Source organism: Enhydra lutris, unplaced genomic scaffold (genome assembly GCF_002288905.1).
Source record: "Enhydra lutris kenyoni isolate GAN:26980312 unplaced genomic scaffold, ASM228890v2 scaffoldscaffold85, whole genome shotgun sequence".
In the NCBI taxonomy this organism is placed as follows: Eukaryota; Metazoa; Chordata; class Mammalia; order Carnivora; family Mustelidae; genus Enhydra; species Enhydra lutris.
This window is the reverse complement of record NW_019154169.1, coordinates 5,025,590-5,042,082: the sequence shown is the minus strand read 5'-3', so window position 1 is coordinate 5,042,082 and position 16,493 is coordinate 5,025,590. Positions and strand designations below refer to the sequence as shown.

Here is a 16,493-nt window from a genome sequence, read left to right as displayed (position 1 = left end):
GCTGCCGGGGATGCTCCTGGTCTCTGCTAGGCCCAGAATCCTCCCACAAACCCTGATGGTGTGCCACCTTACAGGAGAGGGAACCAAGGCTCAGGCAGGGCAGTCACTGGCCAGAGCTCAGTGTTGGCTTCCCTGCACCTCCGAGCTTCCCAGTTCCCCCCTGCTCATCCAGACCCCCAGAGCCCCCTCCTCACCTTCTCTTTCCGAAGCCTCTGTGGCTAGCTTCTCCCACAGTGGCTCCCTATATATGCCCAGGCCCCTCCTCGGGCCAGTCTCCAGGAAGGCAGAAGGTGTCTGGAGGGGACAAGAGGTCAAGCAGGCCGACCAGCATAGGAGAACAGTTTTATGAGCACCCCCGCCCCCCCCCACCCAAGTGATTTATAGACCTGAAATTCAAGATTGGGCTAAGGTCTGGCTGCATAGCAGGGTGACGTGCCCAAGGCTTCCTGCTCCCAGGCTGCTGTGGTGGGAGTGGGTGAGGGGAGTTCCAGATGAGTGAATAAGGCAGGGTGGGGGAGGGGAGAAGAGAGTGTGCTAGAAACTGAGAGAAGGCACACAGAATAGGCTTGGTGGGAGAAAAGTACACTCTCCCTTCCCCCCCCCCCCCCCCTTCCCCCCCCCCCACCCCCCCCCCCCCCACCACACACAGACAAAGCAGGGTCACAGTGAGGAGCCATAGGCGGAAATGTCTTCAGGCTACAGAATCAAGGAGACCAAGGTTGAAATCCCAGTTCTGCCTCCTCTGGGCTGAGTAACTTGGTATGTGTGTTTGCCCATTAGCAGAATGGGTATCATCAGACGACTCGCCTCAGCAGCAGTGGGAACTGAGCACAGGGATGTCTGCAAAGGATGTCCTCTGGCCTGGTGTACAGCAAGAGGCCAGGCTGCATCAGCAAGGCTCCTGAGGGGCCCACTTTCCCTCCGATGGTTCCCCCTAGCGTCACAAGGCTGGTTCCTCAGGTGAAAATGGCTTGGGGCACCCAGTCCTCCCCCAGAACTTCTCAAGAACCAAGGCACTGACTGTGTTTTCTTTCTGAGCTGTAGCTCCCTCAGTGCATGTGAAATGGACAAACAAATGGAACTTAAAATTGCGGTGTTAAGACAATGGCTTGATAAAAAAACACATGAGATGTGTTCTGATTAAAATTAAAATGAGTAATTTGGTTTTTAGTCAATCTGCTTTACATTTAAAATAGTCTTTCTCTATTGATTTACATTTATATTAAGGATTAATAAGAAAATTTAAATAATAACATACATGATCTGTCAAGTACATTTTATGAGGTTTAGCTAAAATAACTTGGTAATAATAGGGCTATGCTAACAATATGAAATATTTTTTACTTTCAAATAGTTGGTAACTGTTAGTAGTTGGAAGTTATATAAAATGACTCAGTCTTTTGGCTAAGATCAAGTGTAAACCGTCTGGTAGAAGGAAAAAGTTATCATCAATGGGGCATTACCGTCATCTGTCATAAAAGGGATCGATTTTGTTCTAATGTGATGTCAAAGCCTTCTTTAGCTTTTTTTAGTTAGTTAGTTTTTTTCTTTTTTATAGATTTTACTTATTTATTTGAGAGAGACACAGAGAGAGGGGTGGGGGAGAAGCAGACTCCCTGCTGAGTAGAGAGCCCGATGTGGGACTCGATCCCATGACCTGAGCTGAAGGCTAACACTTAACCAACTGAGTCACCCAGGCACCCCTGTTCTAGTTCGATGTCAGACTTGAAATTTCACAATTCCTGCGGCATCTGGGTGGCTCAGTGGGTTAAAGTCTCTGCCTTCGGCTCGGGTCATGATCCCAGGGTCCTGGGATTGAGGCCCACATCAGGCTCGCTGCTTGGCAGGGAGCCTGCTTCCCTTCCTCTCTCTCTGCCTGCCTCTGCCTACTTGTGATCTCTGTCTGTCAAATAAATAAATAAATAAAATTAAAAAAAAAAAAGAAATTTCACAATTCCTTTTCATTATATAAGCCAGTCTTCAAACAATACATTTTGGAGTGCTAATTACCTCCTTTAAAAAATCACAAGGCTGGGATGCCTGGGTGGCTCGGTCAGTTAGGCATCCAACTCTTAATTTTGGCTCAGATCATGATCTTGGGGTTGTGGGATTGAGGCCCCCACCCCACTTGCTTGCTCTCTCTCTAAAGAAAAAAAAATCACAATGCCAAGATCTCCTAAAGGACGTATGCCTCTCCTATGACTATCCTATGATCCAGCCATTTGTCCCTGGGAATTCCATTTCTGTCTATCAAATGCTCTGAATGTATTCATATTAGTCCCAAGCTGGAAGCCACCCAAATGTTCCTTCCCAGTAGAGTGGGTAAGTACATTACAGTATAGGCATACAAGGGATACTATTCAGCAATAAAAGGCAATGAACTACTGGTATCTGCAACTACAGAGATGAATTTCAAAAGCATTACAGTAATCGAGAAAAGCCATACCCAAAAGACTGTCACTGTAGGATTCTAGATATGAAGTTCAAAAACAGGCAAAACCAATCTAGGGGGATAAACGACAGGGGAGTGGTTACCCTCGGGGGCATTGTGACTAGAAGGGACAGGGAGGGGATTTCTCTTTCTGGGCTTGGACACTGGTTACACATGGGGTGCTCAGATTTTGAAAATCTGTCCAGCCGTATGGTCTCGATAAGCGCATTTTTCTGTGTATACATATATATATATTTTAAGATTTTATTTATTTATTTGACAGAGATCACAAGTAGGCAGAGAGGCAGGCAGAGAGAGAGAGTGGAGGAAGCAGGCTCCCCGCTGAGCAGAGAGCCTGATGCGGGGCTCGATCCCAGGACCCCGGGATCACGACGTGAGCCGAAGGCAGAGGCTTTAACCCACTGAGCCACCCAGGCGCCCCTACGTATATATTCCTAATTGCAATGTGTTCTAGAGGGTAAAACCTTTTCAAAGAAACACATTTGATGTGTCAAAGGGGTGTTTTCCAAAGGTGCACAAGAGCTGATTTTAGGCTGTCTATGGGCTTGAAAGGAAATGGTATGAACCCATGTAACTAACATCTAATGGAAAAATGATCTAGTTCTAATCCTGATGGTGCCATCGCGAAAGTCTCAATAGTCTGATGCCGTGACCTAAACACCTGTCACCTTGCTTAGAGCAGGTTCCAAAAGGCCTCGATGTCTGAGTAGAATTGAATAATATATATTTTCATTGTATTTTTTTAAAAGTCTGATTCATTTATTTTATTTTTTTAAAGATTTTTTTATTTATTTGACAGACAGAGATCACAAGTAGGCAGAGAGGTAGGCAGAGAGAGGAGGAAGCAGGCTCCCTGCTGAGCAGAGAGCCCGATGTGGGGCTCAATCCCAGGTCCCTGAGATCATGACCTGAGCCGAAGGCAGAGGCTTTAACCCACTGAGTCACCCAGGCACCCCTCATTGTATTTATTTTTAAGACATTTTCTTTCCCATGGTCAGTGGTGTAATCTAAAAATATTGATATATTTCAAATATACAAGACAATGTAGAAAATACCTGTAACAAACACCGACATCCTACCAGCTTTGTCAAATGTACATATTTTTCTATACTCACTGAAGATTGTTGTTGTTTTAAGTGGCATACATGGCAGATGCCTTTGAAGCCACCTGATCTCACCTAAGGTACCTTTATTACTACATTTGAGGCTCATCACCCTCCACAACCCTTGCACTGTCTTCTTTTTCAGATCCCAGATGTCATGGGTTAATTCCATACCCTCAGCTCATTATTTCCCACAAGATGGTTCTGTTTTTGTTTTAAGATTTTATTTATTTGACAGAGAGAAATGGAACACAAGTAGGAGGAGGGGAAGAGGGAGAAGCAGGCTTAATGCTGAGTAGGGAGCCCCATGCCGGGCTGGATCCCAGGACCCTGGGATCATGACCTGAGCTGAAAGGAGATGCTTAACCAACTGAGCCACCCAGGCACCCCATGATATCTCATTTTAAGGTGTTGTTTTTTTTTTTTTATAAGAGGTGTTCCAAAAACATCCACACATTTTTTTTTTATTTATCTGAGAGAGAGACAGTGAGAGAGAGCATGAGAGGCAAGAAGGTCAGAGGGAGAAGCAGACTCCCCACAGAGGTGGGAGTCCGATGCGGGACTCGATCCCTGGGTTCCGGGATCATGACCTGAGCTGAAGGCAGTCGCTTAACCAACTGAGCCACCCAGCTGCCCTCTCAGTTTTTAAATTTAACTCATTCCCTTGTATCCCCATATCCCAGTTGCTTTCAGTGCCCTCTACTGACAAATACTCTAATTAGTCCGCATGTATCTTTTTAGTTGGGTGTGCTCTTGTAAAATGGATACCATTGTTTTCGATTTTTTCTTTTTGTTATTTTCTTTTTTGTTGTTAAGATTTACTTATTTATTCTTGGGGCTGGGGAGGGACAGCATCACAAGCAGACATGGGGCTTGATATCATGACCCTGGTATCAGGACCTGAGAGGAAACCAAGAGTGGGACAGTTAACCAGTTAACCGACTGTGCCACCCAGGTGCCCCACCTGCGGGTTGTCTGATTTACATACCCGTGACTGTGTTCGTACTTTTCTCACTTGGCACAGATTTTAGGGTCCACCCACTACTCTGGACACACTGAGTCTGCAGCTTCTCATGGTTGCATGAGGCACCTCTCATACACCCCCTCCAGTTTACTGTTTCCTCCCTGGTGAGGACACTTAGGCTCCTTCTGACCCCCTCCCCCCACCACTGTAAATAGTGCTGCTGTGAGCACCCGCGTGCATGGCTCTCACATACTTCCGGGTCTCTTTCCAGGGAGTATTGCTGGTCATGAATGTGTATGTACCAGGTTGCTTTCCATATTCCGACCGAGAGCTCCTGTACCCTTCCTTCACCACTCGCGCTTGGCGTTACCCAGCTTTCTCGTTTTTGTCAGAGTAATTCCATGTAAAGTGATACCTACCATGATTTCAATTCTCAATTCTCTTATTACTAATGATTTTGAGCATCTTTGCAAATGTCTGTGAGCCTTTTGGGTTCCCACTGTCATGCATGCTTTCATATTTTTAATATATACGCATATATTCATCAACACATAGAATAGTTCTCGATTTTCAGGTAAATTCTATATAAAGTATATCTTAGATATCCTCATGCAATTGATTTTCACCTCAACATTATGTTTTTGAAAATTTACTCATCACATATTGTGGCTCTAGTTCATCCATTTTTTTTTAAAGATTTTATTTATTTATTTGACAGAAATCACAAGCAGGCAGAGAGGCAAGCAGAGAGAGAGAGGAGGAAGCAGGCTCCCCGCTGCGCAGAGCCTGATTCGGGGCTCAATCCTAGGACCCCGAGACCATGACCCGAGCCGAAGGCAGAGGCTTTAACCCACTGAGCCATCTAGGCGCCCCTAGTTCATCCATTTTTTATAACAATACTTCATAGGTTGTTTCCTTTCCAAATTCATTTTGGCAAAGACGCTATGGAACAATGGCAGCACAAAGGTCCGCAGGCCTAGCGACAGTCTGAAGCCTGAAGGTGGGCACTAAGGTAATGAGCAAATTTAAGTCTCAGGTGCTCCTTGGCTCAGCTGAGCAGTGAAGGGCCTCAAAGGCATGGGTGGGCATGGATGGGCATGGGAGACCTTCCAAGAAAAGGGGACTTTGGAGCTGGGTGGGGCCAGCGTGAAGTGTGGGATGAGGAGGAGAGAGGAAAGAGAGAAGGCGGGGGGAGACTAGGATGTGGTGTGAGACAAAGCAAGGAGGAAGGCGCTTCGGTGGAGTAGTCAAAGGAGCTTTTCAGCTTGTTCTCAAATTCACTGAGCACCAAGTACGTGATCAGGCCAGAACTAAGCCTCAAGGACAGGGTCCAGCTGATGAGTTTCCCAGGCCCTGCCCTGTGTGGGGCCGAGCTGAGAAAACAGCAGTGATCAGGACAGCTCAGTTCCCATCCTCACAGGCAGACAAGACATTCAGCAGAGAATGACAGGCCGGCATGCTCAGGGAGATGCCGAAGGGACCCAGGCACTGAGAGAGGAAGCACAGGCCAGGGCCACAGGGGGGCAAACAAAAGGGAGATGTGTGCACCCCAGGGAGGTGTAGGAAGGAAGGGGTGTTGGAGAAGGAGACTGAAGCATGTAAAAGGGAGTAGAGAACATTCCTAACAGAAGAACACAATATACACATACAATGGAGTATGATTCAGCCTTAGAAAAGGAGATCTTGTGGTATGTGACAACACGGAGGAAACTTGCAGACCTGATGCTAAGTGAAATCAGCCAGTCTCACAAGGACAAAGAGTACACAATTCCATTTACATGAGGTATAATCTATAACAGTGAAACCCATTAGAGCAGAGAGCAGTATGGTGGCTGCCAGTGCTGGGAGTGGGGGGAGAGGAAATGGGGAATTGATGATCTGATCTGCTTATATGATCGCCAGGTACAAAGGTTCAGTTACGCAAGATGCAGAGGTTCTAGAGAGTGAAACGTTGTATCTACAGTTAACAATACTGTATTACAGGCTAAAAATCTATTAAGAAAGGAGATCCCCTGTTAGGACTTCTCACCATGGTAATAGCAGTAGGAAAAGACATTTAGAAGGAATATTTCCTCATTATGTCCACACTCTAGAAAGGAGACCAATGTGCTGAGAGCAGCTAATATTTAAAGAGCATTTCCAACACACCCGGCATTGTTCTGAAGACCCCACATATAGCATCAGGCACTAGTCTACCGACCTAACATGTAGCATCTCATTTAACCTGTACAATGGCCCTACGTAGGTGTCATTAATTTCATTTTATAGATGAGGAAACTGAGACATAGAGAGGTCAAGCAACTTGCTCAGAGTCTCACAGCTGGTAAGTGGTAGAGCCTGAATTTGAACCCATGTGGTCTGGCTCCAGTCTCTGTCCCCTTAACCACTACATTGTTTCTCTGTGGGTATACTGCCTTGCTGGAGTATTTTCCTTTTGTTTTGGGGTTTTGGTTTCTTTTTTTTTGGTTTGTTTTTGTTTTTAATCGGAAGAGTATATTCATTCATTAATTGTACAATCTGGAAAAGCTTAAGATACGAGATTGACAAGGCATGATCTTTAATACTATTAGTAATGGAGAAAAGCAAGTTCAGAACATCAGGAATAGCAGGCTATGATGGTGGACGGGCAGGTAGGAGGGAAGGTCTCCTTGCAAAAGGATAAACTATTTTCAGAAGGAGATGCAGGAAACCAGTAATGGCAGTCCCTTCTCATGGCTAGAAGAGCTGAGGAAGAAACACATTATACCTACATAGTTTCTGCACCTTTGAGAAGGCTGAGAGTGATGTATCCAATGGTGAAACAGTTCTTCTACCCTTTCTCCCAAAGAACGATTTTGAAAACCGCCCATGGACAAGAGCAGCTCTGTGGGAACCCAGGGAGTCCAGCAGAGAAGCTCCCTCACACCTCCGGCACAAAACCCCCAAGACCGAATGTGTTGAAGAGAAATTCTATACAACTAAAAGCCAGGAAGCAGCTGGGAGAGTGGCAGTTGGGGTCTTGGAAGCAGCAAAAAGCACTTGGATCCTACTAAATACACCGCAGACACAGGGGGATTGCCCATGCCTTGCCTGTGGACTCCCTCAACTGATCCATGGGCATGCTACTGCTCTGCGTGCCTCACCTGTACACCCAGACCCATTTCGTGGCTGGCTCCCTGCAAATGCCTCTGTGGGTTGGGAGAGCGCATTTCTGAAGGTGGCTAGTAAGCATGTGCAGAGCCGGCTGACTCCGTGGCACTGGGAGAAGGCATGCACACTTGAGCAAGCAACACAACCCAAGGGAAAGGAAACGGGAAGCAGTCCATGCTTGGTCTGGCTTTGCAGGATCAGGAGGAGACATATCATCCCAAAAAGCACCATACCCTGCAAGGGAACAAGAAGTATGGAGCAGGTGTATCCATAGAGCAGGCCTGAGAAAGCCTCAGAATCCCCAGTAAAGCTGATGGAAGGTATTGCTCGCCTGAAGCCAGTAAGACTGGATAAGGTGACTGCGCCTACTAATGCGAACACAACGCCAGACATCAAGGAACAGGAAAAATCAAGGAAACAGAACACTACTGGAGGACACCATAATTTTCCAGTAACTGACCCCAAAGGGTATATGAGATTTGCTTGATAAAGAGTTCAAAATAGTTGTTTAGGGGGCGCCTGGATGGCTCAGTCAGTTAAGCATCTGCCTTCAGCTCAGGTCATGACCTAACCCCAGGGGTCCTAGGATCAAGCCCCACATCTGGCTCTCTGCTCAGTGGGGACCCTGCTTCTCCCTTTCCCTCTGCCTGCTGCTTTGCCTACTTATGTTGTCAAATAAATAAATAATCTTAAAAAAAACCCCTCCTTATAGTAAAAATTTATCAATTTTTTTTTTTTCAAAGATTTTATTTATTTGTCAGAGAGAGAGGGAGAGAGAGCAAGCACAGGCAGACAGAATGGCAGGCAGAGGCAGAGGGAGAAGCAGGCTCTCCGCCGAGCAAGGAGCCCGATGTGGGACTCGATCCCAGGATGCTGGGATCATGACCTGAGCCGAAGGCAGCTGCTCAACCAACTGAGCCACCCAGGCGTCCCAAAATTTATCAATTTCTTAGACGTAACAGTGAAGTGTAATTATGTACAAAATAAACCTGTAACTCTAAGAGACACACATACTTATTTCTGGATGACATGTGATCCCCAGGCTTTGCTTTAGAATCACCTAGAGGGGGAGGGCAATAATTAGAGATAAAACTGGCCATTTGTTGGTAACCATTCAAGCTAGGTGATGAGTACACAGAATTTTTATTATACTCTTTTTGTGTGGTTCAAAAATTACACAAGAAAAGTTTTTTGAAATTGTGTAAATAAAGAGGAACATACAGATAAATTTCAGCACATCCAGGGGTTTGAGACTATTCTCTCGCTCACTCTAGTGTCTGGTATAGATAAGGTGGTCAGTTTAATAACATGAAACAAAACAAAACAGAAAAAAACCAATCAGCCTGAAGCCCCTCTTACTGGTCAAGGTATTAATTCCCACCACAGCTTCATGCCCGATCACCTGGCTCTTTTACACATACGCAGTCTTACACTTTTCCAACGAATATTTATTATTAGTTAGGCCATGATTCAGAATCCCAGGGTGGGGATCACCATGCATCCAGGTCCCCCTTCACCACCCTGGGAGAAGGACGGAGGACAGAGGAGACGTGGGCGGAGCCAGTTCAGATCTTCCCAGGAAATGTGCCTTCTGCCCGGCGGTCGTCCCAGGCCGACACCTGAGGAAAAACAGCCAGTGTTACTTCCTTCCTCTGTGGGGAAACCAGACGGGTGAACCCTGTCTTCCTAACTTTGCCCACCTGTTCAGATGGTCAACAAGGAAGGCCAGTACTGCCATTGTTCCAGGAGTGAGAGAATCAGCAGTGACCCAGAAAGAGAAGAATCACTGTCCACTAACTGACACACTGAGGGGGTAGGGCATTGGAGGGGGCGAGTAACAAGCAGAAAAGTCCCACATTCACTGTAGGGCTGTCCTTAGGGAGATGCAGGACTGTACAGAGAGAGATTCAAGAGTGTGGCTGTACCCTGTTTCGGGAACCCCCGAGTCAACACTCAATGATGTTTGGCAGAACAGAGGAAAGAAGAAATACCAGGCAGCTGTGAGGGGGGGGACAAAAAAGGCTGATCTATGCTCCAGCACAAATGGATCTCCAAGATGTACAGTCAAGTGCAAAAAGATGCAAAACTGAATAGAGAGTATGATCCTACCGCTGATCACTATGTATGCACACATATAAACAATGATGGAAAAGCCCGTATCCAACCATTAACACTCCCCAGAAGAAACACTCGGCAACTTGTGGACCCTTGTACAGGCAGCCAGAAGCATATCCATTTAGACACACCCACTCACATTTACACGACTACATTAGAGGCAGTAGACAAAAGCATGGATAAGAAAAACTGACTGAATCCCCGCCCCATCACTTCCTAGCTCTACGACCTTGGGCAAATTCCTCAACCTTTCAGGGCCTGAGTTTTCAATTGTGTAAAATAAGAATAGTGAAAATGGTATCCATCTCATCCCATTTTTTTAGCATGTTTGCCCTTATAGGATAGAAAATGCTTACAAAGTAGCTGGCTCACAGTTAAGTGTCTATTTACACACACATATACACAGGCACGAACGCACACACACACATCACGGATTCGCTCTACTCTGAAAAACATGTACACAAGCTGGGCCATACTATGTAGCTGGTCCTGCTACTGCCTTTCCCCCACGTCTTAGAGCGCCTTCTGTATTCGGTCACAGAGATCAAGATAAGTGTACCACCATTTATCTAACTTGGGCTGTTTCTGAATGTTCCTCATTACAAACAACTCTGCTATGGACACATCCTTGGACACAAGCATCTTCATAGGACGTCTACATGTAAAACTGCCACATCTGGAGAGGTTTTCTTTTTTTCCATTTTGAAAGATCCTGCCAAAATGACAGCAATTTATAGAACCACTAACATTTAGCACAGTCAACCTTCATAATTCTTGCACCAGACTGCAAGGTAAAAATAAGCATCTCTCTGTTGTTTTAAGCTGTCTTGTCCTGATGACTTCAATGTGGACGGACATCTTTTCATGCCTGGGGTCCCCTGGAGTCCCTAGCATTGGAATTGTACTGTCCACAGTCCAGAGTTTTCTGTGTGAATTTCTCATTCGCTGGGTTTACCTCTTTGGCTCTTTTTAAAGAGTCAGGCTGCTCTGATCCATATTTCCCTTTGCCCAATAATCCCACTTCATGGGGTGGAAGCTCAGGAAACCATTCCAATAGAGGGGAAAACATTTCCTGCAATGGAATCGTACACTAAAGTGTCACTTAAAAAAATTGAAAAAAAAAGGGGCGCCTGTGTGGCTCAGTCAGTTAAGCCTCTGACTCTTGGTCATGACCACAGGGTCCTGGGATCAAGCCCTTTATCAGGTCCCCTGGTGGGAACTCAGCAGGGAATCAGCTTCTCCTTCTGCCCCTTCTCCTGCTGGTGTTCTCTCTCAAATTTAAAAAAAAAAAAAAAATCTTAAAAAAGATTTTTTAATTCTTACTTCACCAAGTTTTTGAAATAAAGAAGCCAGGGCAGCCAGTACAAAGGGGACTGCAGAATACATTTGTAAGCCCTAACAATGGGGACACTGCGGGCACTGGAGGGTAGGAACCAAACAATCTGATCCTCCCAAGGCAAGGACAGGCCCAGGTCCCGGAGAATGGGGTGTAGGGCAGCACTGGGACTAGAAGCATGCTTGCTGGCATCCAGCCCAGCACGCACCCGATGCGGGCTCTGAGGCTGGAGGAGGGATGTTATGTACTTACAACATCAGGTTACTCAAGATCACCCAGGGACAAGGGGAAATCCTGGAAGGGCACAGGGCACTTAAAGACACTTGAGACAGTGTGGCCAGAGAGGGGGAGGAAAACCAGGCAAGCTGAGGGAGACTGCATTAAAGCAGTTTGTTCTCAAGAAATAAGCTCCAAAGGCACATATCAAGGATGCTTCAAATATACTGAAAAAAATCAGATCATCATCTCTATCAAAAGGAAATCAGCTAAATAAAAGCACATGGAAGTTACTAAAGCAAGTAAGGCAGGCCTAAAGGCTCCATGACACACTGGTAAGTCAAAGTAGTCAAAGACTATACAGTATGACTCACCCATACACAGAAAGCTCCACAGATTTCTGTATGATTAATTTATACAGAGAAAAAAGGTAATGAGCTAGAAGTAGTTACCTCGGGCAAGGGGGGCTGGGAAGCCCAACAGGGCTCCTACTTTTATTTTGCTGTACTGCTCACATTTTTTTAAAAAGACTTACTTATCTGAGAGAGAGAAAGAGCAAGAGAGCCTGCTTGAATGGGAGGAGGGGGAGAGGGAAAGAAAGATCTCCAGCAGATTTCCTGCTGAGCACATGTCTGGACTCCCATCTCATAACCCTGAGATCATGATCTGACCCGAAATCAAGAGTCAGATGCTGAACTGACTGAGCCACACGGGAGCCCCTGTTTTTTGTTTTTTAAATGAGCACTATGACTTGTACTGTATCATATCTCTGAGACACAGGATTTTTCATTTTAACATCTCTGAAATTAGCATGCTGGTTACATTCACTTCTGGAATTTTATCTGACCATCTCTCCATGTTTCTTGAAGCCAATGGGATCTTTGCTTTGATGAAACAGTACAAAGTTAAACACAAATTCTTCATTTGAAAAAGTGTATGGCAGAGAGTGTAAAATGGTGACAAAAGGTCTGGTCAGATCAGGGCTAAACAGACTAATTGTCTTAGTGGGTCTGTATCTTTTAGAGACACACACTGAAGTAGGTAGGGATGAAAAGACATGCTTGGAATTTGCTTCAGAACACTTCAGCAAAGAAGAAAAGGTGACTGATGATGGGAATGTACAAAAATCTTGAAACTATTCAATTTGGGTAGTGGGTATAATGGGGGGGAGGTCACTGGATTATTCTATTTTTATATATAATTTGAAAATGTGCATAATAAAAAGGCACAGAATTGCACAAGATGGTGAGCCCCAGAGGGGCGGGGAGCTGGCACTGTGTATGTATTTATGGGGTGCATGGGCGAGATGGATGTAGCAAGGAGAGGGCCCTGGTTGCCCTGGGCGAGAGCCCTGCCTGGTTGTGAGTACCAGTGAAAAGAGGGAAGGGAGGCAATTCCAGAAGGACAAGGCCGAGTCCCATGGACAGCGCAATGCCCGTCCTCCCTCTGCCTCTCCCAGATGAGGCTCCACCAAGCTAACATACTCCTCTGCTGAGACCCCACTCCATGTACCAGGGCCCCAGGAGGCAGCACGTACCCAGGATATGGGGCAGAGGGACTTGTACACACGCCGGTACCATTCGCACACAGAGACATCGCCCCCTTTAGCAGTCATTGCCTTCTCACAGCGGTGGAAGTCTGCAGAGAAAGCAAGTCAGGGTCAGCCAGGGCCAAGGGCCGAAACACATTTTTTGATCAAACTCACAGAAATCATCTTTACTTCTACAACCAGTTATATACACACATACACCTACAAAATAAGTGTCACAAGGAATGTCTATGCCTACATATGTACTGAAAAGGGCTGGACAGGCCTCCCTAAGTTGATTTTGCAACCCCTAGACAACTACTGTTTGACTTGAAAATTCTGCAGTCTGGAATGAGGGGGCAACAGGGGCACATGTGGGGATTATGGAAGTCCAAAACCAGGGCAAGGGAAGGGGAAGATATCTTGGGGCTAAAATGCTGGCATCCTGTAGAGGAGGACAGGAGGGAGATAATCTGATTTTTTAAAGTAGGCAATTAATTAAAAAAAAAAAATTACTCCAGGTATTCTACTCCTGGGCACATTCCCTACACAGAAAAGCATTCGCCTGGATGTCAGAGTACATTTATAAGAACATTTTTAGCATCCTCATTCATAAAAGCCCTAAACTGGAAAGCACACAAGTGTCTGGGAATAAATTATGGAAAACTATACGCACTGAAAATGAGCAAACTACACGCCATAGCAAGGATGAATCTTTCAAGCTGCTGAATGAAGAAATCCAAACAAAAGAGAATATATAAAGTATCTGTCAAGTTCATCAAGAGGCAAACCTAAAAGCAGTGATAAAACCAAAATGCGACTGCCTTCAGTTGGCAGGGTAACATCTCCAGTGCGGAGCGTATGATGTTGTGTTTAAGACAGGGCGTGCGGTAGGCAAGCAAGCTCTGAATGCTGAAAGGATCTAAATTTCTATCCAGGTTATAGTTACACATAGGGATCCACTTAAGTATTACTCATTTAGCTGTACTATGATTTATGTATTTCTTATACATATGTTAACATGTCTCATACACAAATAAATCTTAAAAACAAAAAAAAAAAATCGAAGGAACCGAAGTTTGTGACCCTGGCCCAGACCTTGGATCTTGAACACAGCTGTGAAGAGGGGCATGGATACTGCAAGGTAGGACGTCCAGACCAAGAGAGGCCTGGCATGTATAGATCCCCTAGACGAGTAGGCAACAGGTAAGCACCTTGAAATGTGGGACTAGGAAAAGTTTCTGCATCCCTTCCCAACCCCGCGCCCTGCTTACCCAGGTAGTTCTGCCAGCAGTTCCTGGTCTGGTTCTGGTTAGGGAAGCGGCTGTCAAAAGGGGCAGTCTGGTAGTTCTTGATTTTGGTCTTGATGTCTTCTGCCATGGTGCTGACTCTTGGAGGCAAAGAGAATGGATGCTGGCAAACATTCTAGGGGACCCAGGCATGGGGATGTCAGCCCACCCAGACACAGGAGAATGGAGTAGGTAGGTGTGAGCAAGCTACCTCTTTCTCCCTCTCAACATGTACACACAAAGGTGAAGTGTGGGGCAAATCCACACTTTGAAGTGTGGCAGGTACAGCAGGGCTTGGTGGAAGGGGGTAAGTATCTACTTAGCAAAATCAGGCCTTATTCATCCCAAAATAACACTAGCTAACATTCACTGAGGGCTTAGTCTGGGCCAAGCACTGGTCTACACTTTACTCCTGCAGGCACTCGAAAAGGTAGCAACTATTGCTATCACTGTTTCACAGACAAGGGAGAGGGTGTCTAAGTGACTTCCCAAGGTCATACAAGTGAAGGAGGGGCAGGAATCATTGACAGAACCTACACCACAGAGGTTCTTCATCTCTGTGGTGCCATCAACTCCTCAGGGGTCTAATGACCCTCCCTCAGAATATTTTCAAATGCATTAGAAAAACTGCAGAGGATCACAAAGAACACCAGTTGTATGTAGCTGAGGATTTACTGACTACCGCAATTCTGAAGTACCGTAAGTAGAAATGTATTCTGTGACATCTGCAACCTTAATGCGATATAAGACGACCTATGATTTTTTAAAAAGATTTTATTTATTTATTTGACAGAGATCACAAGTAGGCAAAGAGGCAGGTTGGCGGGGGTGCGGGAAGCAGGCTCCCTGCTGAGCAGAGAGCCTGATATGGGGCTGGATCCCAGGATCACGACCTGAGCTGAAGGCAGAGGCTTTAACCCACTGAGCCACCCGGGCGCCCCTGACCTGTGATTTTTGATTGCTGACAAAGTCACAGATGATGCTAATATTACTAAGGTCGTTGCCTCCATTTCTACCTGAAGGAAATGCTACATTTCAATTACAGATTAAGAAAAATACAAATCTAATTTTTCCCCCATTCAAGTCCTCGCACACCTTGCATTCTATTGATTTTGCAGACCCAGAGTTAAAAACCTCTGTTATAAAGTCTTTTAGGAGGTGACACGCAGCAGTTTTCGCCAGGGAATGTGAAACTGCCTCTATCCCAGAGGACTCGAAGAGTAACGGGGTTACAAAGAAGTGAGCAGGCCAGTGTTAAATTTAAGAGATCCAACATAGTGGCGGAGATATGGGGCACCACAGCGGAGTCTGTGGTGTGGAGTCTGTAGAGGGGCGTGGGGAGGGGGACCCAAAAGATTTGTTCGGAGTTGTTTAGGGGGGAGGGGGCTGGGAGGAAGAGTGGTTCAGGGAGGACTCTGAGGCCCCTCCAACGCCCAAGCGGGAAGGAGGACCAGAAACCAGGGAGCCAGGCTGCGGCCCGGGCAAGCCACGGGAGGCCAAGCCTGCGGCCTGGTGACTGAGGGTACTACAGCCCGAACTACTGAACACAAACCCTGAGCACTCGCTAAGTAGCTTAATACCGCGGAGCTTCAGTTGCTCCTCTGTCAAAAAGGGACCGTCGCAGGCCCTACCTCATAGGGCTGGAGGGAAGACCAAATGAATTAATAAAGTCACTTGAACTGTTACCTGGCATTAAGGAAGAGCTTCATAATCGTTAGCTAGAAGACTACTAACAGGACAGAACCCCAGGGACCGGGAAGGCCGAACGCCGCGGGCCAGAAACTCACTTCATTCTCGGGGAAACTACGGTCCGGTTCCTCAGTTCCCCAGGATAGGGTCCCAGCTTCCCAAGCCCTCAACACTTACCTAAACACACCACAGCAGCACCTCGCAGCTCAATGTGACCCTCAGCAAAGACGCCAGAGTCGGACCGGAAGCGGAATTAAGACCGGCCGGAAGCGGGTTGAGGCGGTGTAAACTCGAGTCTTCCGCGTGGGTAGAGCGCCCTCGGAGGCCGTCCGCGAAGCCATTAAGGCCACGCCCATCCGGGCGAATTCTGAACCCTTATTGGGCTGAATGCCTGTTCATTATCACTCTCGGCCCAATCGTGAACTTGCGTGGCACTTCGAAGGTCTCGGGTGGGGCTTGAGACTCCTGGTTACCGATTCTCATCACTTTAGGGTTTTTACGTGGGGGAAGGAGTTCTGGTTCTTGGGGCTAAATGCAGAGTGGGCCTGGGGAAAATATCCCAGCAGAAGTATCCTTATTCATGCAAGAATTACTTATTGAACGCTTACCATGTGCCACGTACTTCTGTAATTCCTGGGGAAGCGTCACTGAATAAAATACAAGAATCCTTAC

General features: G+C 46.3%; 1 protein-coding gene across 3 annotated transcripts; it reads right to left on the bottom strand.

Annotated features, from left to right (window-relative positions):
* Positions 1-8,772: 8,772 nt before the first annotated feature.
* LOC111161463 (cytochrome c oxidase subunit 6B1) lies at positions 8,773-16,125 on the bottom strand. Of its 3 annotated transcripts, none has more exons than XM_022525128.1 (4): positions 15,999-16,125; positions 14,118-14,233; positions 12,853-12,953; positions 8,773-9,267 (listed from the first exon to the last, which is right to left on the bottom strand). In XM_022525128.1, exons 2-4 carry the CDS (start codon positions 14,221-14,223, stop codon positions 9,214-9,216), a joined length of 261 nt encoding a protein of 86 aa, XP_022380836.1. In that variant the 5' UTR covers positions 14,224-14,233; positions 15,999-16,125; the 3' UTR covers positions 8,773-9,213. The 3 variants fall into 3 exon arrangements, with proteins under 3 accessions (XP_022380836.1, XP_022380837.1, XP_022380835.1); XM_022525129.1 differs by having other exon boundaries at positions 14,118-14,268; positions 15,999-16,065; XM_022525127.1 differs by having other exon boundaries at positions 15,920-16,057.
* Between the last annotated feature and the right edge of the window lie 368 nt (positions 16,126-16,493).